The sequence below is a fragment of the Mus caroli genome, unplaced genomic scaffold, assembly GCF_978045245.1.
Source record: "Mus caroli unplaced genomic scaffold, Mus_caroli_1 scaffold_5, whole genome shotgun sequence".
NCBI classification, from domain to species: Eukaryota; Metazoa; Chordata; class Mammalia; order Rodentia; family Muridae; genus Mus; species Mus caroli.
Window position 1 is genome coordinate 75,394,002 of NW_028227260.1, and position 25,700 is coordinate 75,419,701.

The following is a 25,700-nucleotide window of genomic DNA, read 5'->3' on the forward strand; positions in this document are numbered from 1 at the left end:
AAGTATTAGTTGACAAAAGCAGTTTGTTGTACTGTCTTGACAGTAACACCAGCAGTAACAACAAAGTCCAAAATCACTCAAAGGGTTATGCCACTAGGGAAGATAGTTTAGGTAGCATCTTTCAGATCAGGCTTGGAAAGAATTGAGTCTGTGGCAGATTAGAACAGAGGTGAGTGTTGAAAGTTGCTAGGTCATGCACAGGGATGATAGCATAGATTTGTTGCACATTATGAGAGAAGAGAAACAAAAATTGGGTCTGAGTATCTAGTGCAAATTGACATTGATCCTGGGTCACTTCATTTGCAGGTAACAGCTACCTCAGTTACTTAGGGAGTTTATGTTGTTGATCATGTGATGAGAGTAGCTGAGTCTTATAAGGAGGTGGAGATGAACCTTTGATAAGCTTATCTTAGGCCAATCTCATTATTTCCCTTTCCCCCACCCCCCAAAAAATTGTTGGGTATTCTCTACATTGCATTGTTCCATAATTTAACTTTAGTGTTTATTAGAAAAACAAATTGAGATTACTATAGGACCTGCCAGTCACTTGGCATACAGTTTGATTGCTTGTCAAATCTAAGGTCTGCAGGTGTGAACATGCCCTTGGGCCTCCAGAAGCGTGTGGTCTAATTGGGGAGGGTAACAATCCTTAATAGTAGAAAGCATCATTTGGTTACTAGGGCAAGAACAGATCAATGATATTCTAGGCTGGGACAGTAAGCTCAGGCTTTATGGAATAAAATTCGGTTTAAGGTGAACTTTATAAATTGTAATCATGGTCAGAGGACTGGGCAAGAAATCTCTCTGTATGAGTGAAGGCAGGAAAAGATGAACCTGTAGTATGGTAACTATTCACACACTGGCCAATTTCCCTTGGCCAGCTAAGGTTTTGTGAAGGAAATAACAGCTGTACAGGTAGAGCTGGGGTTTAGATGTAGTTGTAAAATTTCAACTTGATCTTGAAAACATTTTAGGAGATTAGTCCTGTTTCATTCAAATTGTAAGCAGTAAGAAAAGTTATTTTACAGATGTCATTCAGCAATAACCACATAACCCTGCGAGTTAGGTGCTTTCTCAGCATGTTCATTTGAACTTTCTGGCGTAGGCCTTCATGATCACCATGATGTCTATTGTTGCTCACTGTCAATCTATACTACTGGCTTTCTTCTAATTCTCATGCCTTTTACATGGTAATATCTCCAAAATGGAATTACCATGGTTTTCTTGGACCAATCTTAAGAATCATCTTTGGAAGTCTTTTTCAAAACTTTGGTTAGAGATATTCTGAGCCAGATACTGCATACGCTCGCATGTGTGTGTGTGTGTGTGCGTGTGCGTGTGTGTGTGGGTGTGTGTGTTGGTGTTTGTTTTTCTTTGTATAGAAAAAGTAGCACCATGTAGTAAATTTTAGAAAGCCAGTACTCTTGCATAGTCGTTCTCAACATGAGTCAGGGAGAGTTTTATATCCGGAACAAGCTCTGGAGACAATTTTGATCGTCACTGCTTTAGTTATTTAAAAATCCTCAGGTAATTCCACTATATAGCCCACATAAAAACTAGTGGTTTAGCTTAATAGAATTCACCATGCCCCCCCCCCCCAAGTTATGGAAGGCATGAAGAACTTTTGGACCTTTGAACTAAGTTGGACAGTAGTAAAAACAGATAGTTGGCAATGGAGATGAGAAGTGATGGATAGATGTATAATCTGCTCTTGTCTGTGTACTAAGCTTTGTCTTACTGTGGAGCACAAGAAAGACTGAAAGGAAACTTTGGGATTTCAGTTAGCTTGCAAGGTAGAAAAACATGAACAAAGGCATCCTTCTGTCTGGCTTACTGGAAAAGAGACTTCTAATTTAGATAGATGCATAAACAATGATTAATACCAGAGTGGCAATACTGTGGAGTGATTAAGACTTCTGTCCTCTAGCCCAGAGTGCCTTGTTTTGTACCTTTGTTTTGCTGTGACTAGGAGAAAGGAATTACTTTCTTTTTCATTTGGCAGCTAGCAAATGGGGATATCAATAGTAGCTACCTCTTGGAGATCTTGGGGAAAGAAATTATACAATGTGGGAAGTGCTCTCAGCATAGTATTTTGCACATGATTTAATATTTCCTTGCCTCTGTCTCTGTTCTCAGTACATCATATTATTTCTTCAGAGGTTTTCCACATATTAAATATGATGCTTCTGATAGGGTTTGGGGTAACTTACATCTGCTTTTGTCTGTGTGTATGTTATTTTATGTTTTGTAGCCTGTCGCATGTGGGCCTGGAAACAGACCCATTCATAATAAACTATATGTTTGTTTTCATATACTGTTTATTGAAATTCATCATTTTGCTGGGCACTGGGCTAACTCCATGGCATGTGGTCATCTTCAAGGAACTCAGTCTACAAAATAATTTTAAGTTAAATGGAATACTTTTAAGATTCTGAATATGGGTGTGAATTGCTAGATTTTAAGTGCTATAAAGCTTTTTAAAAATCATATAATCCTATTAAAATATTAGTACTGAGAATAAGTGGCCCTTGCCATATTATTAAGGAGTACATTATTATATATGTTTATTAAATATACCTAGAAATACAGATATTTATCAGCTTCCATCTCTCTATTAAGCATCAGCATAGAGATTAAACTTGAATTATACCTATGTTATTTGAGAGTAGTTGGTGTGATATATTCAAGAGTTTCAAAGATGCTTAGAAATTGGAAATCTCTTGTACTATGTTTATGCCTTTGTAATTTTGTAATATATTAATGTTGACTTTTGTTTTATTTAGATTTTGATGCATACGAAAGACATGGTACAGAAGGTAATGCTGAACATTTTCATTCTAAAACAACTCTTAAATATGCCAGGTGACAGTTTTGTGTCAAGAAAAAGTGTAACCAAAACATACTGAAAATTGGTTTTTAGGATGCCTAGTTTACATTTATAAACCCTCCTAATGGATTATAGCCTTTTCTCTTGTATCAGCACTGATATGCTAGCTCCTGCTTGAAGCCTGTATGTATTTCAGGCAAATTAGTAATGGTGTGAATTAGAGTTTATTTCCATTCCTTTATACTTATTTGCTCAAGTGTTGTTTGCTATTGATTTTTGGCACTATTTATAGTCTACTAAATATTGTTTGAGGATTTAATAAATATTTATGCCCTAGAATTTTTACATCCACATTTTTTCGCTTCTTAAATTGCCATGACCACTAAGTACATGCCACAATGGTTAAAAAAAGACCCTGTTTCTTAGGCTTATTCTTATTTTTATCAAATTCCACATTATGTTTGAATTGAAAGTGCATACAATTAATTCTCCCAGCATTTTTAGAAGAAAATTGGGAAGGTTTTCTTAATCTTTCACAACTTACATTTCTAGTCCGTGAAGGGCTTAATCTTGAGTTGCGTACCCTGATAGTACGGATAGTAAGTAACATGACCTGTCATACATCAATGGCACCTATAGGTTCTAGTAGTCGCAACCTTTACTTTCAGTTTATATAACAATTCATGTGTTTTCTTTATTAATTTTTATACTTTTGGCTTTTATTAGATGAATCTTGAAGTTATTTATGGAGACACAGATTCAATTATGATAAATACCAATAGCACCAACCTGGAAGAAGTATTTAAGTTGGGAAACAAGGTGAGATAATTTAATGATTGCTTTTTAAACCTGGGTTTGTGAACTCTGTGTTTAACACAGTAAATATAATAAGTTCTTGTGTTAGGTGCACGTGTATACTTTTGAACATAGTAAGTGTAGTGTCATTAAATTTCTCATTTTCTTTAATTTTTCGTACACTTTGATTTGTTTTGAGACAAAAATTCAAAGGCAATTGGTTTCCTTAAGATATGGATAACATTTTTCCTGTTAAAAAAAGTTTAAGTATAGTCACATTAGAACTTCTCACATTGTCATTCAGAAGGAAATGTATAACCAGTAGTATTCAGGTACATCTCAAAGAGAGCTTTGAATGGATAGTTACTTATCTCCACATACATGTGTACTCACAAACACTCATTTAATTTAATAGGAATACTTAAAATATATTAGAAAATACAAAAGAACATTTAGAAGCAATCATTGGTAGTTAAGATTTTTGTCCCAGTATTCTAAAATTGGAAATATCTTAGGAATTAGCATTTTTTCCTTACTGGAAAGTGTGGGATTTGAACTGTATTCTCTACTTGTACAGTGCACCAACCTTTTGTACTCCTTATTGGCCTTGCAAAGCTTTTGAGTTTTCACAAGAGGCGATGATTTGTGCCTTGGCCTTATCAGCATAGTTCAAGAAGGGCTTTTGTTATTCAGTCAGCACATAGTTATTTAATGTGCCAATGTCAGTTTTGGATATTATTTTTAAAAGTTCTATGTAATGTTTTTGCTCACATACTAGTTGGACTGTGTAGTTGTTAATTCAGCAGTTTCAGGGCAAATATGTATGCATTCTCTTTAGACTCAAGAAAGAACTTCCCATAGTTATTTCCTGGAGACAAAAGATCCAGTCCTAGCCTTTATTTTGATGGAATTATATGTAATATTTGTGTTTCTTTGTTAATTTAAAAAAAATTTTAAAAATTTTAAAAATAAAGTCTTGCTATATGGCTCTAGCTCTCCTTGAACTCTGTAAGCACCGAACTTTGACGTCAATATTGAGTTCATCCTGCCTCAGCTTCTCAAGTTGTTCAGATCTTTATTTTATTTTTAATTGGTTTGTATTCAGTGTGTGTGTGTGTGTGTGTGTGTATGATTTTTATCCAGACATTGTCATATATGTTTATATTGTACTTTTCGCCATGGTCCTCATAGTCTTGTACCCCTAAATATGAGTGAATCCCTTTTGTTCTCTTAAATAGTTTTGTTTCTACTTTCTATAATCTACTTATATGATTTTATATGTGTATGGATGTATACATATATAATCTAAAATCTACAAATGAGTGGAGACGTGTAATAATTGTTTTTCTGTGTCTCAACTAACTAGATGAATATGATAATTTATTGTTGTATCTATTTTTATACATACATTATAATTTCATTCTTTATGTCTAGAAAATTCCATTATGCATAAGTATAATGAATGTTTTTTATCTGTTTCTCTGCTGGACACCTAGGCTAATTTTGTAACTAAGTTATTATCAATAATGCTACAATAAAAATTTATGAACCACTAGTTCTGTGATATTCTGATGTTGAGTCTTCCCAGTAAATTCTGGAAAGTGATGTTAAGATCTGGTTTTTGTTCTGTTTCTTAATCTTAATGTCTTTAAATTGTGCACTAAATAAATCTATGTTATATAAGTTGAATAATAAATTTTAATTATGTGCTTTCAAGTTTTGTTGAAGAAAACTCAGGAACTCATAGCATGTTCATCTTTTCCCTGTTAGGCATTTGAAAATCTGACAATAGTATTTGAAATTTTTACAGGTAAAAAGTGAAGTGAATAAATTGTACAAACTGCTTGAAATAGACATTGATGCTGTTTTCAAGTCCCTGCTGTTGCTGAAGAAAAAGAAATATGCTGCTCTAGTTGTTGAACCAACATCAGATGGGAATTACATTACCAAGCAGGAGCTGAAAGGATTAGATATAGTTAGAAGAGACTGGTGTGATCTTGCCAAGGACACTGGAAAGTGAGTTTAACTTTTATTTACTTTTGCTGTTGGTCCTTCAAATTTTTGTTTAAAAAAAAAAATCCAAGTGTGGGGGCTGGAGAGATGGCACAGCAGTTAAGAGCACTTACAGCTCTTCCAGAAGAACTGGGTTTAATTCTCCCCATCCAAATGGCAGCTCACAACTGTCTATAATTCTAAGATCTGACACCCTCACACAGACATGTATGCAGGCAAAATACCAATGGATGTAAACTAAAAAGAAATAAATTCTTTTAAAAGAATCCAAGTGCTATTGAAAATGTCTATGAATCTGCCAAGCATAAGGATACAACTTCCCTCTTTGTTGTTATTGTTACTATTACATATTACAAATAAAATTTAACAGTTAGATTAAAAGTTAGATAACACTAAATTTGCACAAGAAGAGACACTAGTTTTAAGATAGCAAGTTCTGGTGAGAATAAATCTTTACACCTGGATCCTTAGAGAGCTGATTTTGTTGATAGTGCTTTTTGTTTAAATTCCTCTTTTTGAAAGTGTTGTATACTGAATCCCTAGATCCTAATTATAAACATAATTTTTATGATTTCCCTGTTATGTAGTTTGAAATGTGCAATTAAAATTGGGCCATGTAGTAGACTTTATTCCTCTATATCATTTGAATATAAATGATTCTTACTAATCTCAGATTAATTTGAGAGCAAGTTCTAAAATACTGTGTGTACTTCTGAAGTAATAATACATGACCTACTAGCCTTGCAAATTAAAGTAAAGACCATGATAAAAACTATGTGTTCACATTAAAGTATGAAGTACCCATTTGAAAAATTAATACTTTGACATGTTATATGTCATCTTTCACATTCCTATATTGTGATTTAGATCAGTTCTGAAAGCAGAAGTTTTCCACGATGGCTAGATTTAAAAGTACTTTTAATTTTCAGGTAGATATCAACATTTTCAACTTATTTTCCAATCTTCTTCCTGCTTGCACGTTGAGAGATTGAATGAATTCACTCTTAATTAGGCAAAGGTGCTCATCTGAGTCCATGCTTCTTGTCTTAGGAAATGTGCTTTGGAATGCTTCGTTGCTCTAAATATACTCAAAGATGAAACTACTTCATGTAGGCTGTCAATTGTTCTCCTTCGCTTTCTGTTTTCTAAGGAAAGATGCATAATTATAGAAGCAAATTTCTCTGAGTTAGAAATTTATTAGTAATTAAAGCTATACAAATGTTTTTGTCAGGGTTCTTTTTCTGACAAGTTATAAAGCAGCTGTCAAACTCCTGATCTGCATTTTCTCAGAAATGTATAAAATGTTGGCTACTTTATTTTTCTTGAGACTTTGTACAATAATATGAAATTTTTGAGGGATAGCCTAAAAGTTAGAACATTGAACAATTTTGAATGATCCTGAAAAAAGAAGAGTTTTATGTTTTGGAATTTTTACCCTCTTTCAGTTTATTATTTTCTGTGTATGAGTGTTTTGCTGGATGTATGTCTATGTACTATGTTAGTGCCTGGTGCCCATAGATGCCAGAAAAGGGTATTAGATATCCAGGAACTAGATTTGTGAGCTGTTATGTGGGTGCTGACAATTGAACTTGGGTCCTCTGGAAAAACAATTATGTATTCTTGGTTTTTTCGAGACAGGGTTTCTCTGTGTAGCTCTGGCTGTCCTTGAACTCACTCTGTAGACCAGGCTGGCCTCGAACTCAGAAATCCGCCTGCCTCTGCCTTCCAAGTGATGGGACTTAAGGCGTGTGCCACCACTGCCCAGCCAAGTATGTACTCTTAACCTTTGAGCCAATTTTCTAGCCTCTTAGATTTTTAAAAATTTCTTTCTGGAGCTTTGTATTTCTTCATACCTAGCTAAATAGCCATCTTAGATGGAGATGCTATCTTGATACCAGATATGCTATCTTGTTGCTTTATGAATAAAGATAACATTTATCTTCTAAAACATTAACTTATGGCTAGAATATAATCGCTTCTATATTTTATAATCATAAAATCTGATGACAAACATTTTTCTCTGTCGTATATAAAAGCATTAGCCGCTACATAAATGAGTAGTCTATGTCAAAGGGTAGACCTGGAATTCATAGGTAAGTAAAGTTATAGAAGAGTTAATATTTAAAAACAAAGCAGTGGTGATTGGGGTGATGGCTTAGTGCTTAAGAACACTTGTTGCTTTTGTAGAGGACCTGTGTTTCATTTCCAGCACTACCATCCTTAACTCCAGTGTCACAGAACCCTATAGCTTCTTCTGACCTTTGCCTATGTCAGACAGATTTGATATGCAGACATACATGTAGGCAAAACGTTTGCTCATAAACATAAAATAAAATGCAAATTGCCTTTTAGACACTAACCTTCATAATAGCTCTTGGCATAAGCTCTTGTCCACATGCCAATCTAGCGACGTGATGTCTGTCTTTTCTTTGTTAATGACATATGATATGAGAAATCGTATTTTTTTCTTTATACAGCTTTGTCATTGGCCAGATTCTTTCTGATCAAAGCCGGGACACCATTGTGGAAAACATTCAGAAGAGGTTAATAGAAATTGGAGAAAATGTGCTAAATGGCAGTGTCCCAGTGAGCCAGTTTGAAATTAACAAGGTAAATGTAGCATTTATTGCTGAGCCCAGCTGCTGTCATGTGTTTTCTCCTCCTTCAGATAGTTGAAGAACCACCTCATCCTTGCAATTTAAATAAATTCTAGCTGGTGGTGAAAGCTGCTTAGCAACTGTCTCACAGATTGCACATTATTGTAGCTCTCTTAGCCACAGGTACTGCCATGGCTGCCCCAGATGACCTGTCTTTCCCTTTTACTTCCACATGGCATAATTAGCTTGTGTCTCAAGGCCTAGAGAATGTTCCTTTTTTCATAGTCCTGTAAAGTAATAGTTGTTTGATGCATAGATCTGTTCATTCATACTCATTCTTAAAGTTTCACTCAGTCTTCCTCTCTCTTCCTCCTCCCCATCCCCCTCCTCCCTGTTACCTGTCTTCTGTCTCCTTGTCTTTCTCCTTTTGTTCCTGCTCCCAAATGTGTATGTAAATGTTACTTCTCAGATGCTGATCCGCCTAGTATCTATAGTCAAAAGATTTTTGGGTACAGATTCAGTTAGAATTAAGATAGTGCTAACCACTCTATATCTAAAGTACTTGTATATCTTAAACTAATATCACACTATGGGTATGGAGATCTTTTCCAACCTATATCTATATTATGTGAAAAATCATATATGCAAGTCCCTATGTCTGATTCCTAGCACTCATAAACAAAGTTAACACATTAGTCATCTATTTTGCTGACACGTTTACTTAATTTTTTCTTCATTAAATTTTATTGTAAATAACTTCATTGAACATCTTTGTTCACTTGTTATTTTGCATTCAGATGAATTTTTTTCAAAAGACTATTGTGTGTGTGTGTGTGTGTGTGTATGTATATATGTATGTATGTATGTATGTGACTATACTACCGCTGTCTTCAGACACATCAGAAGAGGGCATCAGATCTCATTATGGGTGCTTGTGAGCTACCATTTGGTTGCTGGGAATTGAACTCAGGACCTCTCTGGAAGAGCAGTCAATACTCTTAACCACTAAGCCATCTCTCCAGCCCGAATTACTTTCTGGTACAATCCATGAAATAAAACAAAACCATTTGTATCAAAAGATACAACTACCTATCTGAATGGATCTAGGAAAATTGTTTTGTGAAAAGGTGGTATCAGTTAATAATAACAAAATATGCATGCTATTTTCATCATAGTTCCTTTGATGATTTTTTAAATAAAATATTACCACCATGAGTGGATATGAAGCTTTCATAGTGAGTTTAATTTGTTTTTCTTTGAATTTTGGAGAGTAGACAACTCTTAGCATATACTTAAGACTTACATTGATTCTTAGATCAATTTTCTGTTTCTTTACCCTGACCATCCATCATGTGTTTAATTAAAAAAAAAAAAAAACCAAAGACGTTCATAATGTCTACATATCATAAACATATCCTACCTGGGGCTGTATGTGCCTTACCACTAGCTCTTCACTATTAATAATGAAGTGCATGCACATGCTGGCATCTGTAGAGTGTTTTGCTAAGAAGTATCAATGAGTTCGTCATTCTTCTTTTAGTATTTAGTATTCTAAATACAGCATCTATAGCTGTTCTTTGTCTGTCTTTCTCCAAACATGGCTGTCCGTGACAGGAGGCTCCAGGGACAGAAAAATTTAAAAGAATCAGTCTAAGCCTGACTATATTATTCACAACACCACAGATGCATCTACAAGGATTCCTGTCCTCACACTCTTATTGGCTCATATTACAGTATGTAAGAAGATCATTAGTCAAGAATATAGTGGTATCTCTGTGTCTACATTAATATTTTTTCATTTGGTTTCAAGACATGGTCTCACTGTGCAGTTCTGGCTTGTCTGGAACTTTCTGGGTAAACCAGATTTCTTTGCCTCTGCCTTCTAGTGCTGAGATTAAAAGTATGTTCCACCAAACCCAGCAAAAGGGACTGAACTCTGCACAGGCCAGGAATCAATTTCAGTGAGTTTACTTGTTTTTATTCTTTAAATTTCCAAACAGAAGGAAAGAATAATATCATATCTCTATTATCAGTTGCTCAGGTTGAATAATTATTATCTTATGGTGAGATTGCTATTAGTAGTAAAAGTTAATACTTCATGTATAGTATGTTAATAAGGGCAGTGAGTCTTACATTTACTTATTAAATGTGTCTGAGTGGATACATATGTATCACATGCATGAAGGAACTGTAGGAGTTCAGAGGAGGAAGTCAGATCACCGAACTGGAATTACTGGCAGTTCTCAGCTGTTATTCTAGTGCTGGAAACTGAAGCTGGGTCTTCTTCTGTAAGAACAATAGGCACTCTTTAATCACTCAGCCATCTCTCTAGAGTGACCTGTGCTCTTTTATGTGAACAGAACGGAAACTGACTTAATGGCGTTATATTTTCCATTTTTTTAGTGTAATTGTTGATAACTAATAGTAATTTGATGAGCTCTAAAAGAATTTGCTTGTTTAATCATCCACTTAGCAGATAGGGAATTCCTTTTACATGTACAGTAGTATATGCTGAGGGTAAGTCAAATGAGGAAAACCTAGTTCATTTCAAATTGATTGATTCATTCTCTCTCTCTCTCTCTCTCTCCCCCCTCCCTCCGTCCCTCCTTCTCTCCCTCTCCCCCTCTTCCCCCCTCCCCGTCTGTCTGTCTCTCTCTTTCTCTCTCTCTCTCTCTCTCTCTCTCACTCTCTCTCCCTCTACCTTTCTCTCTCTGTCTCTCTCCCCCCCCCCATTCACTTTATGTACCACTTACTGCTCCCTCCCAGGTACACCCTCACACAATTCTTCCCCCATCCCCTCTTTTCTGGGTGGGTGTGGGCCCCCCCCCCCATATATTGCCCTCCCCTGGCACATCAAGACTCTTTGAGGCTAGGTGCACCCTCTCCCACTGAGGCCAGACAAGGTAGCCCAGGTAGAAGAACATATCTCACATACAGGCAACACCTTTTTGGATAGCCTTTACTTCTGTTGTTTGGAACCCACATGAAGACCAAGCTGCATATCTGCTACATATGTGCAGGGAGGCCTAGGTGCAGGCCATGTATGTTCTTTGGTTGGTGGTTCAAATAATGAGTGCCTCAAGGGTCCAGGTTAGTTGGTTTTGTTGATTTTCCTGTGGATTTCCTATCCCCTTTGCGACCTGCAATCCTTCCTCCTCTTCTTCCATAAGAGTCCTCAAGCTTCATCTACTGTTTGGCAGTGGCTGTCTGCATCAGGCCGAGTCAGCTGCTGGGTAGAGCTTCTTAGAGGAAAGCCATGCTAGCCTCTTGATTATTTGCAGAGTATTTTCTGGCCCATTGTCTTACATATTATCCCCCTCTCCCTTCCTATTTCTCCCTCTCTGCCAATTCCCAACCCATCCTTTTGTGTGTTTTGTGTGTGTGTGTGTGTGTGTGTGTGTGTGTGTGTGTGTGCCAGGATAACTGCAGCAGACCTTCTGTAACTTTCTCTGAGGTAGCCTCTCACCGGCCCAGAACTTGCTAGGTAGGCCAAGCTAGCTGAATGGGAAGCCCCAGGGATCCACCTATTTTCCTTCTATCTCCCCAGTGCTGAGATTACAAGGGCAAGTCTATACTCAACATTTTTATGGGTTTTGGGGGGTCAAATTCAGTTTCTTCTGCTTGTACAAGTACTATGCCATCTATATCTTCTTAGCTCCTCTTTGGTTTTTTAAGACAGGGTGCTATCTCACTGACTTAGAGCTTATTGAATGGGTTGTTGGCTGGCTGGCCTGTCACAGGGAGCTGCCTGTCTCTGCCTCTCCAGTTAGGATGGCAAGTCTAGCAACTGATCAGGCTGCTGTTTTGTTTGCTTTTCTTGTCCTGGATTAAACAATGTAATGACAAAACTATCTTTCAAGCCCTTTTAAAATTTCTAGATAAGAGGGTTTTTTGATATAGTAATGCATACCCAGCCCTTGGGAGGCAAAGGCTATTTAAGGTCCACCTTGTCTGTTTAGTGTGTTGGAGGCCAGATAAGGCCACATAGTTTGACAGTATTTTTTTTTTAACTTTTTGTAGTGTTGTTGCAAGTATAGCAAATTGTGATGAATTATATCATGGTTAGAGGTCTGTTTCAGTTTAGAGTAAGCTATTCATATATCAAAGGTGAGTTGTATTTTTTGTTAATCTTTAACATTTACCTGAATTCTTATATCATTTAAAATTTGGGAAATTCTGAGTTGAGATTTTACTGTTTTCAAAGGAGAGTGGAATAGAAAAAGAATGACATCTATTAGAAAAGTATGATGGTTTTTTTTTGTTTGTTTGTTTTTATTATCTTTGTAGATAATGTTGGTAGAGCTTGAAAATGGCAAGTTAGATTAGGATGGAGGCCTACATAAAGTCGTGAGATTTACCTTTGTGGAGATTCTAGGCTTTGTTAAAAAAGAAAAAAAAATATGATTTTTCTGGAGTATTGGAATCTTACGTATTTGTAAGATATAACAAACTTTGAATCTTGCTTTTTAGTAGTCATGGATACCTTGAGCTTATACCACTAGAGTGCATTTAAAATATTTTTTATTTGTTTGTATTTTTAAAATTTTTTAAGATTTATTTATTGTTATATCTAAGTACACTGTAGCTGTCTTCAGACACACCAGAAGAGGGCGTCAGATCTCATTACGGATGGTTGTGAGCCACCATGTGGTTGCTGGGAATTGAACTGAGGACCTTCAAAAGAGCAGCCAGTGCTCTTAACCACTCTCTAGGCCCCTTAAAATATTTTTAAATTGCATGTCTATGTCCTTGGAGCTGGGGTGACACAGGCTTGTGCATATGTATGTGTATGAGTGTGGGGGCTTCATACACCATGGCATACATGGCTAGGCCAGAGGAGAACTTGAAGGAACTAGATCTCTCTGTCTACCATGTGGATCCTAGAGATCAAACTGAGATCACCCATCAGCTGTCCAGCAGCTCATCCCATGTGTGTGTGTGTGTGTGTGTGTGTGTGTACCATATGTATATATGGTTTGTAAATCCAGCTTTCTAAATCTTTGAATATTCTCTATTTCATAATTAGAAATGCTGTTCCATAATGTTCAGAATTTCTCAATATTGTACTCAAGAATAGTCATTTTTTGAAAGTAATTATTTTCTTAAATAAAGCTGTTTTTTTCCCAAGGAGTCTATGCAATATTGCTCATCCAAGTCATAGTCCACGTTGTAACTTTGTTTTAAAAAAGTAAAGTTATCTAGTGGAATGGCGTAGTTGTGTAATATTTCATTAGTATGAGTATTTGGCTTGCATATGTGCATGTTGCACACTTGTCTTGTGTCCATATAGGCCAGACGAGGCATCCAGTTTCTTGGACCTGGAGTTGCAGATAGATGTAAGCCTCCATACATTGCTGGGAAGTGACCCCAGGTCCTTGGCAAGAACAGAAAGTGTTCCTAACCACTGAACAATCTCACTAGCCTTCCATTTTCCATTTTGCAAAACTCTTTACTATCTATCTTGGTAGATACTATCTGAACTTTCCTGCCTACTTTCTATTTCTATTTTGTTGTGATGTATAGTTTTCCTGATATATAAATTTCAATTGTATAGAGATAATTAGAAAAAGGCAAAAGTATTTGTTATTTTTCTTGATAGTTTAAAGACTCTTCTTTGATCGTGCATTAGAATTCTAGATGTTGTATATTTTCAAATGTTATGTGTGATGTGAAGTCCAAAACCATTTCAGTAAACTGTTTAATTTTTTACTTATTTTTGTAAGTATATATCCATTGTATATAATAATGTGTTTGCTATATGCCATCTTTGTCCATATGTACCACGTATTTTTATCTTATTTACTTTATTTACATAAAGTTTTATGTATTGAGCTTTGAGTGGGTATTTTATCAGTGTATGACATTGTGGAATGATTGTTTGTTGGTTGATTCCCTGAATTATGTATATATTAAAATGAGTGTATTTCAAGTCTACTGCCTAAAGGCATGTTAAAATATTCCTACTTTATTAGAAATATCCAGTATTGGGAAGCTGGCAAGTCCTCAGAAGTGGAAACCTGTTTTCTAAGTTTTGCGTTGGGCTTGAAAGGTTGTATTTGATACCTATTGTCAGATTGATTTTTTTCTTCTTCTTGAAGTGTAGCAGGTTTTATTTAGTTTAGGTTTTTTGTTTTTGAGAAACTGGGGGTTCACATGTCAAAATAACTAGTTTTCTTACCATTCTTTCAAGTAAAAATTGCATTCTATGTAAATAGCAGTTAGTTTAACCTGTAACTCAAATAGTTGTACAGTTTTCCTAGAGTAACCTTTATTCTTCATTGTGTTTCATCAATACAGAAAAGTAGACTTGTTCTCAAAGTTAAAAATTTTGGGAATTACTAACTTGCTAGATAAGCTGGGTCATGCTTGTAATACCAGCATTCAGGAAGTTTAGGCAGAAGGATTGCCTCATGTTTGTAGCTAGCCTGTTTTCATACTGAGTTCTGAAGTCAACTTGGGCTACACAGGGGAGACTGTCCCCCTCAAAGTTCCTAGATTTTACTGCTTCATCAAGAATGTTCTCAAGTGAAAGTACCTTGTTATGGTGGTAGAAAGAATACAGTGACTATCAGTACAATTAGGTGCTTCTCTTGGGATTCATATTTTTAAGGCATCTACAATTTTACCCAGTTTTCCTTCTGTATCAATACAAATGCCAGTGTTAGGAAGTAACTTTCTTCTGACTAGTGCTGTTCCAGATCTTGTGTGCACTTTCTGTTACAAACTTATTGCTTATGTTGACATTCAGAGTAAATTCAGTGCTGTGTGGTACATTGTGTGTGTGTGTGTGTGTGTGGGGGTGTTATTTAGTCAGAGAAGATATGGAGAAACATTATTAAGTGAGAGAGAGTAGCTGTTAGTCTTCAATCTAACTAATCAAATGAGAAAATTACAAACATGAGGAGAACTCTAAGGCTACATAGAACACTGGAGCTAGAGTCTTGATTATTTTAAGTATTCAAATATTATGTGGCAAAGCCCATTAACATATTTATTTCTTAGGCTTCTGTGTGGTTATGCCAGTTACTAATTGATGGAGAAGGAAATCTTGAGGATGAACTGTTGGAAGATTCTATGGCTGTGTGGTCTGCATACACACTGTTATGTTATACATATATGATTCTGGCAAAAATCTTTGATGCATATATGCATAGAAAGTTCCATTCTAAATTTTGGTGGGGTTTTTATTCCCCCTCTTTTGTCTTTTAGGCATTGACAAAGGATCCCCAGGATTACCCTGATAGAAAAAGCTTACCTCATGTACATGTTGCACTGTGGATAAATTCTCAAGGAGGCAGGAAGGTGAAAGCTGGTGATACGGTGTCCTATGTTATCTGTCAGGTAAAACGATTCTATTGTACAAGACTTGTGCTTCTTAAGAATCCTGGGCTGGGAACATGGCTCTATGGGAAGTGTTTGCATATGTGAAGACCTTAGTTCAGATCTCCAGTCCTCACAAAAAAAGTCTGGTAGAGTAGCTTTTGTTTGTAACTGTAGTACTAGAGGATGGGGTCATATAAGATACTCAGAACTTGATGGCATTCATTGAATGACTCTGTTTTAAAAATATAAAGAAGTGGCTCAGCAGTCAAGAACACTGGCTGTTGCTCCAGAGGATCTGGATTTAATTCTAGTACCTATATGTTGGTGTACAACTGTTTGCAACTCTAATCGAGGAGATCTGACACTATTCTGGCCCCCTCAGATACCAGATACAGTTGTGTTGCCCAGACAGACATACAGATAAAACACATGCACACATAAAATACAAGGAAAATATAAGGTAGAGTGATTGAACAAGTCACCGGATACCCACCTGTCCTCCACATACATGTGCACACATGAATGTTTATTCACACTAAGTCACTGGTCTTGGAATCTTGGGTCAAATCTAGATTGCCACATTACCTTACCTAGTAGTATTCTTCTAAGGAACTGGTCCCATATAGAGATGGTTTAGTTTAGCTAGCTTTCAAGTCTTAAAAAAGACTTCCATGGGCTGGCGAAATAGTTCAGTGGTTAAGAGCGCCCATTGCTCTTCTGAAGGTCCCGAGTTCAAATCCCAGAAACCACATGGTCGCTCACAACCATCCGTAATGAAATCTAATGCCCTCTTCTGGAGTATCTGAGGACAGCTACAGTGTACTTACATATAATAAATCAATAAATCTTTTTAAAAAAAGTTCTATAATGGTTCATTACAAGTTTCACAAAGAATTCAAAGTAGCATTTGGAGGTCTTTTGAAATTAGCTTAATGAGACAGTTTTATAACAGTTACTACTATTTCAATGCTAAAATAATTGCTGTGAAAATGTCATAGGCTGTGATTATAGCTTAGTGGTTGAATACTCTCTTAGTATGTGTGATGCCTTGTGTTGGATCCCCAGCAATACAAAAAGAGAACAGGAAGTATATGTACTTATGGTGGTATGTCCAGTAACAGTAGTAGGTAGTTGTTATTAATTGTTCCTCTTGTGACAGTTTTCATTATGATGAGTCAGTAGAATAGTAGAATAAATGGTTTGTCCTCCTTACTTATCAAACACATTACTTGAAAAAATGTGTAGCTACATGGAGAAAGTTGAAAGGCTTGAAGATATACTTTATGGAAAAAACAGTCATGATCCAACTAGTTTTTCCTTTCTCCTCCCCCATCTCACTTTCTCTTCTATAGGCTGTCTCCTTCATGTTTCCCTTCCTCCTCGTCTGTGATACACCTCCAAGGATATTGTAATCTTTCTCAACATACTTTACAACTTAAAAGTAGTTTTGTTGGAGAATGGCATGCCATTAACAGGGTCCGTAGGGAAGTAGGGCAGGGTAGGACATCAGGGCTTTTTTTCTCTGAAAGTACTTGACTCCAGTTGGAAGAAAAGAACATCAAACTTTTCTCCCTTCATGCAAAAGGAAGTTAATAATCAGCCTCTCTCAAGTTCTTTCAAATTACTAATGTATGGCCTACTTCACCCCCAAGAAATAATTCATCTGAATAAGATTATTTTTTTTATTAGTAAGAGTCATAGTACATTATTACAGTAAAACATTTAGGTAAACCTTAAAATTCATTTCTGTACAATTGACCTTTGCTAGAACACATCCAGTATGCTTTATAAGCAAAAGGCTTCATGACAGTCAGAAGCTAGTGTGTTAATGTAATATCTGCCCCATACTGTAGACGATGTACATAACAATGATAAGTACATGGACAGGAATCAGCACTTGACTCTATCTCCCTCCTAGGGTTACCCTTGATTAAGAACTGTTAGCGAAAGCCAATTCCTGCAGGAAAATATTTCCATAAATGTCTGGCTTGCTCAGATCCTTAATGTGCTTTGCATATTGCTTCTGACAAGTCTCATCTCAAAAAAACAATTTTCAAATTATGCAAATAAAGATTTTGGTAAATAGACTAGTTTTTTTTTTCACTTATGTCTTCACATACATTGAAAAGCTCTTAGATTATTAATGACAAGAACAGATGGTAGCTTATAAGTTTGAAAAATAATACAGGTTCAGTAAAATAGCATCTAATGATAAAATCAAGAAGGTTAAATATTTTGTTTAAAACTAGAATGGAGGTATTTGGTAATCTATAAAATAGTATGATAGATGTATTTAAAAGTCAACCTTGTATTCCTTAATGCCAAAATATTTGGTATTCTTGTTTGGATTAAAATACAAGTCTTTAAAATGCTGATGCTAATGCAGTACAATAAGCCCTATTTGATGTCACTTTAGCATCTTTCCACCCACTTAATGCTGGTCCTTCTTTTTAAAGTACAGTTCATATCTGTGTTTATTAATTTATTTTTCTTTAGCACATTCTTAGAAATGGCAAAGGATTTTAATTTGCTATTGTTCTTCTCAGTGGGACAAGCTATCTTTAATCATGTTTGCTAGCCAACGCTTCCTGTCTCCTTTTCTGTTAAGTTTCATACCATAATATTTAGAAAAAGTTTGTGAAGATGTCTGGTAACAAATTTCTAAGAAGATTGTGTGTTGCCTTAAGGCAGGGTGTTCTCTAAGAATAGCCTGTTTTTCAAATAGGTTCAGTTTTATTTAATATTTTACATATAGAACACTGACTGTATCCTACTGGTAACTCAAAGATTTATTTTTTATAATTTTGGTGAGTGTTTTGCCCACATATATGTGTGTATAACACATATGTGCTTGATGTCTGTGGATGCAGAAAAGGGTATCAGATGACTTGGAACTGTAGTTACAGACTGTTGTGAGCTGCCATGTAGATGCTGGGAACTGAATCCCAGTCCTCTGCAAGACCAGCCAGTGCTCCTAACTGCTGAGCCATCTTATCAGCCTTTGTTTCCTAATTTTAAACTTGCACTTAGTTTTCATAAGTCATAATTTTTGTAAGGCAAACCTTTGGCATAATTGCTTTTAGATTTTTTTCCCATTAGTTTTCCATTAACATAGGCTCTTGTAGAGTACCTAGTTATCCCCCAAATTCATGAGTTGATACATGGATACCTCAAGAAAGACCAACTTTGCTTCCTTATCTGTTCTTAAAAGGTGTATGTCACATGTCCATGTATGCCACATGCTGTTGACATCTTGTTCAGTTTAGGGACTAGATCTTTCAGTAATATATCTTAGGTGAGAGCCTAAATGGTTTTCCAGCACACATTATAAAACCTGTTAGCTAACCAGTTGTGAAACTTGCTGTATTTGAGCTTAGGTTTTAAGAATACAGTAGGAAATATGTTGGGCTCACTCTTAGTTAGCTACAAGCTATTTAGAGGTAGAATGCTGTAAGTAGAAAGAATGCTCAGAAATTTGCATCTGCTCTTTAAAAATACCAATATTCCTTTATGAAATCTTCTAGTGATACATATTTGAAAGTAACTCAAAGCACTTGGTGGTGGTTGTTTTGCAGTTCTTTTTTATTATTAATTTAATATTATTTTAAATTTATTTGTTACACTCCATATTCCATTCCCTGCCCCCACCCATCTGCCCTCTGTCTGCTCCCCATCCCACACCTACTCCCCATCCCACGTGGATGCCCCCACCCCCCACCCCACCTGACCTCTAAACTCCCTTGGGCCTCCAGTCTCTTGAGGGTTAGGCGCATCATCTCTGAATGAACACAGATCCGGAAGTCCTCTACTCTATGTATGTTGGGGACCTCATTTCATATTGGTGTGTGCTGTCTGTTTGGTGGTCTAGTGTTTGAGAGTGATCGGGGATCCAGATTAATTGAGACTGCTGGTCCTCCTACAGGACCACCCTTCTCCTCAGCTTCTTTCAGCCTTCCCTAATTAAACAACAGGGGACAGCTGCTTATGTCCATTGGTTGGGTGCAAATATCTGCATTTGACTCTTTCAGCTGCTTGTTGGGTCTTTCAGATGGCAGTCATAGGACCATGTGCATGCTACACAAATATTTTATCTTCACTCCAGTTCACCAGTGCCTTAATTTTTTTCACTTACATAAAATTGACTTTAATTCATTATTCAAAAGTAATTGAGTTTCCTCAGTGTGGTGGTGTAAATCCAGCTCTTGGAAGGTAGAGAGAGGAAGATCAGTAGTAGTACAAGGTCATCCTTTGATACAGCACTAAGCTAGAAGTCAGCCTAGGACAGTATAAGATCAGCCTCAACAGCAACAAAAAATCATGAAAGAAAAGATTAAATTCAACAAAAGCCTGATTCTATAGGGTGAGCAGATTTCTGGTACTAAAAGGCAGTCTGAGTATAGCACATGAAGACATAGCCTGATGATTGTTTTCAAATGCCCAGGTAGCAGCTGTTACCTCATTTCCACCTTACAATTCAGTTTGCTTAAAGGACATGATTAAGCCTCATTCATTCTCATTAATTTTTTTATTGAGTTGTGAAATATAGACAAACAAGTTTTAACCTGAGGGTAGCTTTCTTTCTAGAAAATTCATCATACTTCAGACCAGGTAGCACCTAATTGCAAGACAGATACATTCTGCTTCTATCAGGAACAGAACCTCAAAGAGTAGGTAGGCCCTGCCTTGTGTCTCTGGTAAAGACCATGATATGGAAGGTTGCCTATGTTTTGAGCTGAATGCTGAGCCGAGAAGAGACTGATTGTGGCAGGAGTGAAAGAATAGGACTCACATTATAATCAGTTCTGCAGAGCAGCTGAGCACTGTGAATAGTTATAATTTACTAGTGTGAATATTAAATTCTGTTGTTTCAGTCAAGAGGAAGAGTGAAGTGAATCATTGGATGTTGGTCCAGTAGAATGATGACTTTTTGATTCACAGATGTCAGTGACATCACTACAGAGCTGTATGTGAGCTAATTAAATCAAATCTCACAAGTTTAATTTTAAAGTATAAAACAAGTAGCCCCTGAGAAGAGTATCTATCCCACCTTCATTTGCTTGCGGAGAGATCAGCCTCCTTGATACCCCTTTGATTTTCGAGTACTGCTGCTGTGTAGGTAAATCAGTTACTTTCCTTGTCACTGTGATAAAATACCCCAAAGAAATAAAGGACAAAGGCTTTATTTGGGCACACAGTTAGAAAGGATATATGCTTCTATGGTTGAAATTGTAGCTGGAAGTAATTGCATTAATAGGATAAAGGAATGTTATTTATTCTTTTATTGTCATGTCTTTAAAAGTCATTCTCAGACTAATAGTCACTGGTATTTTCTTTCCTTTTTTTTTTTTTTTTCATTTTTTCTTATGATATGGCAGGTAGGATTATAATCTAGTGTCATCTTACTGGTTTCCTATCCTGACAGAAAAGAGCACAATACAATGCATTCTCAAGCAATGGATAAAATTGAGACCAAAAAGTTCTTGGTCTTCCTAGTCTAAGATACATGTGAGATTTTTAACAGGGCAAGACTTCTTGGTGTTTGGAACTAAGGACAGACAATTGAAACGTTTGTCCATCTATTTAATTAAGCAAGTGTATGTGTGATTGAGTTGCTTACAACTTTATGCTGTGTCTTCTTTCAGGATGGGTCAAACCTCACTGCAACTCAGAGGGCCTATGCCCCAGAACAATTGCAGAAACTTGACAATTTAGCCATCGACACCCAATACTACTTGGCCCAGCAGATCCACCCTGTTGTGGCTCGGATCTGTGAGCCAATAGATGGAATTGATGCTGTACTCATTGCATTATGGCTAGGTAAGTGTCCCAAACTCCTGAAAAGCTGCATAAAGTAGTAGTGATATGCATATTCCTCCTGTGTGTGTTAGTATCTCTGCTTGCAGAAGCAAGAGTGTGTCTGTTACTTTGTTTTATTGCTCTTTGTAGTTGCTTGCCTCATCTATCCCACCAGAAGGTGAGCTCCACGTACTTTGTGAGTCTGGGCCTGCAGGTGATATTCACTGAGTGCTGAGGAAAGGAAGAATTTATGTACTAATATGGTCACAGTGCTCCCATTTTTAAAGGTCTAATTAGTCACCTTCCATTAATAAGGAGGTTAATGAATTTTTGCATCTTGTCTAACTGTATTTTGTTATAAAGTAAGAAAATGCAACTTTAACTTTTAGCGTTTACTTTAAATTTTCTAAAATTAGACTCACTGTTATTATCTAGAAATTGGATGGTTCTTAATTTATCATCATCTCCAGAGGAGGCAGCTAACTCTGAGGCACCAATGTCTCTTTGATTTTTTTTTTTTTCTTTTTACAGTTTTACCCCTCTGCTATGTCATTATTGCCATCTTTGCTTTAAAATGTGTTTCTTAAACATCCCTCATTTCAATTCTAAGTGACCTGAACATAGTTATGTTGCTTTTAAGGTCCCTACTCTATTCTATAGTAAGCAAAGCTGAATATTTTAAAAGTACTGCTAAATCCTTAGATGGTACCTCATTCTCCATAAATCAAGTACAGTAATGCTACTGACATACGGTCTTTAGCTCTGACAATTTCAGCCTAGTTTCTAACTCCAACCTATATTAACCTTGTTCCTACTCTGTGAATTCCTTGTTCACTAAATAATATGTTGCTCATTTTCTCTCTATTTTGTTGGAAAAATCTTCTCTCATTTTGACTACAATGTTGAGCTGCAGTGTCATAGGACATTGGCATCTCTAGGACCTGGTTTAGATATTAACAAGCCTCTGAAACTTGGTCATACATTGATTTATTTTTTTGTGGGGGGAGGTAATAGAATATAATTGCTTTGACAGAGATAAGATATATCTGTGACGCTCAGCACAGGACTTGGAGCAGAGGGAGTGCTCAGCACATGGTGGTATATTGACCTGCCATGCTACTTTCTGAATCCAGTGTAAATATGTCCATCTTCTTTCAGTCCATAGGATTTATGAATAGGTAGTATTCAGTATGTCTTTGGAATGTCATTGGATTTTCCAAAGCTCATTAAAATCATATATATTCCATCCTGCCTGTGTCGAATGTGTTTCTGAGATCAGCCCTACCACCCCCATCCCTACTATCCCCATCAGTGTCTGATCTGGAAGTGGAAACTCATTTTTGACATTTGCCTAAGCAAAACATAATTAGGAAGATAAAATTCTGCTACCAAAATAATCATATAATGTATTCTCCAAGTTGAGTTGTATTTGATGATGTTTATAAATCCTCAGCTGGGAGGAGGAGACTATAAATGCATGATTTCTTAGTGTCATTTTTTTCTGTTATATATTGAGTGCTTACTCTGTTTGCTGTGATAAGTACTTTCCATATCTTATTCAGTCATCATGACAGCCTCCTTTAGGCATATTGCACTAGCTCCATTTTACAGAAGAGGAAGCATATGAAAAGTAGCTAAGGTAGATTATCATGGGGCTGTAGTTAGATTTTTACTAAGTTGTATGTGACTCTAATGGTTCTGCTTCTGACCACTGTGCTAAACTTGCTCCTTAGCAGTAAATAGCATAGCTCTAAGAGACTGGAAGATGTTCTTTACCAGGAGTGAGGTGGTGTAGATATGCAAGCATGAGAGCTTCGCTCTTGTGCCCTCTTAGCAAAATCTAGCTCTTTGTTAGCTCTCCCAATTTGTCCTTTGTTATATAATAAGTAACCTGATCCAAAGGCAAACTGTCCTGTCTTTCTTTGGTTTTGAGTCTGCCAGTGGCCAATAATTGATAGGGAAGGTACATGGTAAACCCCTCTTGCTGATTGAAGTCAATGGAAGGCCTCCATCTTGAGCCATTCTCTCATTCAAACCTACTATTCCTCTATTGGTCTCTTGATAATGGGTATTTATTTATTTATTTGATGGGAAAAAAAAAAAAAACAAGAGGTTTATTTTCTGCAGCATCGGGGTCAACCCTCAATCAGTTCCTAGAGGCGAGTGAACCCAAATGGATAATGTATAATATCAATGTGTGAAGTTGTTGTCAGTTGTGTAACTAGACTCCTCTCTTGTGTCTCCTCTTCTTCCATCTTCTTCATTGCTAGTCCTACCAGTAACACATATTTGGGCCTTTTATTGTTTCCTCTTTCTTCATGTGAAGTTCTGCATTAATAAGTACCAGCAGGAAACATTAGTGTGCACTAGGCAGCAAAGTAGGCATTTGCTTCTGCCCTCTTAAGGAACTGCTTTTATTGGCAGCCTTTATTTCTCCATTCCACATGAAAAATTAAGGTGGCTGTTCACTCGGGGCTTTGAGCCCACCATTACCAGTTCTCTTGGAGTTTGTGGTTTTAGAGAGGGATTGGGAGGAGATGTGGAAGTAGTGGCACAGTAAGGGGAGTGTGAGGGGTTATGGGGTTTCTAAGAGGTACGAGCTATAGGCATAAAATTACTGTAATTTATTTTCAAAATTCTAAATCTGTTTTCTTTATGTAAAAAAACTGCAGTTAGTGAACCGACACTGTTAAATCAGTTGAAGTGTACAAATGTATACATAAAATACAAGCTCTCCAACTGCCTAATCACAGACATAAAATAATTCTCCTGCTTTTAATGTAGTTTTTATCTTTGATTAATGAAATGTATAACAGTGTTAAAACTTTAGTGAAGTTTGATACTTTGTCGTTTTAGTTGATACAAAGAAATCAGGAATAATGGTATAATTTCATTTAGGAGAATTATTAAGTTCTTGATTTTTTTTTATTTTTAAGTCTCTTTTGTTGAAAGCAAGTATATTTTTCAACTACCCTTTTCTTTCTCTAATGCCTTTATGCTACTTTCCTTGGAATGAAAGGCAAGCATCAAATGTTGGGTTTTATCCTGTGGCTTCACTTTGGAAATTCTCTATTTCTCTCCCATCAAGATGCCTCCTGAAGTCTGTCTGATGTCATGTTATATGGCCAGATGTTCTATATGGGAAGGCCATTTTAGTGAAAAGGAGAAAGAGGATAGTCTGTTAAACAATTGAGTGAATAAGTCTGTTGAATTGAAAGAGAATAATTTGTTGTAATAACTAATGGTTTTCATTATCCCACTATAAAATGTGTATCATTTTTCTGAAACATATGCAAGATTATTGCTATTGGACTTAAGTAAAATTTTACTCTTTTTCCATCTGTGAATAGGAAAAAATATAGTATTACTCTTCTAATACAATATCCCTATGGGAAACATAGTCACTAAAACTTGGAACTCTTAGCTTTTGTTACCTAGACTGTAGGTTTTTCCCTCTAGCTCTAATGAAAACTCTTTATAGTCTGTGTATGAACTACTCAAAGTGTGCTCAAACATCCAGATAGCCTTCAGTTCCTCAAAGACCAGACTAGTGGTAAGGGGAATCTAAAATTCATTCTAGAATTTCATCTTTACTAACTTTTTATTTCATAAATATTGTACTTAGAATTAATCTTTTCCTTCAATGAGCAGTGAGTTTTACAACATCTATAAAGTACATTGCTTTGTAGTCAATGCTAGAATTTAAGGATTCTTTAACTGGACAGTTTTCTTATTGGTCCTGTGAAATTACTGATATTTGTAGAATTGAGAGTTTCATGTCTGAAAATATTTCTTAATATAAGGCAGAATGCAAAAGTTCTCCTTTGTAAAATGTCACTAGCTGGTCATTCTGGTCATGGTGGCATATACCTGTGAATCCTAGCACTGTTGAGGCAGTAGCAGAAGGTTGGTGGTTATTTTGGGCCAGCCAGGGTTCTATAGCAAGACCTCGTGTCAATAAAATAAAATAAAATAAAATAAAATAAAATAAATATTATAAAATAAAATAGTGCATGCCACTCATGTTACAGAAAATAAATTTTGTGAATTGATAAGACCCAGTACTTTTCGAAAAATAAACGCAGTAGTGGGTAAGCAATATTTGGGAATGCTTTGGGCACTGTTGAGGAAGTATATCTACAAAAATCTGATGGAAGGGATAGAATGAAATACATGTGCTACAGTAAAACAGTGATGCCACTATCAGGTGCCTCAATCCTTAATTTGTCTAAGGATTTGTTTTTTTTTTTTTTCATGATTAAGCTCCTGTAGGAACATCTATATTTCACTGTTATTTTCAAGCCTCACATCTTGCAAGCTGGAGAACCTCTTCTTACATTCTAGGGTTC

General features: G+C 36.2%; 1 protein-coding gene across 2 annotated transcripts in view; it reads left to right on the forward strand.

Moving 5' to 3' along the window:
• The window catches only part of Pola1 (DNA polymerase alpha 1, catalytic subunit), a 324,394-nt gene that overhangs the window by 129,992 nt on the left and 168,702 nt on the right, over positions 1 to 25,700 (forward strand). For both annotated transcript variants that reach the window (XM_021153188.3, XM_085838130.1), the window contains 6 exons: positions 2,784 to 2,816; positions 3,554 to 3,646; positions 5,433 to 5,638; positions 8,113 to 8,245; positions 15,442 to 15,573; positions 21,198 to 21,372. In XM_021153188.3, the coding sequence (XP_021008847.1) occupies positions 2,784 to 2,816; positions 3,554 to 3,646; positions 5,433 to 5,638; positions 8,113 to 8,245; positions 15,442 to 15,573; positions 21,198 to 21,372 (772 nt within the window). The remainder of the gene's footprint in view (positions 1 to 2,783; positions 2,817 to 3,553; positions 3,647 to 5,432; positions 5,639 to 8,112; positions 8,246 to 15,441; positions 15,574 to 21,197; positions 21,373 to 25,700) is intronic.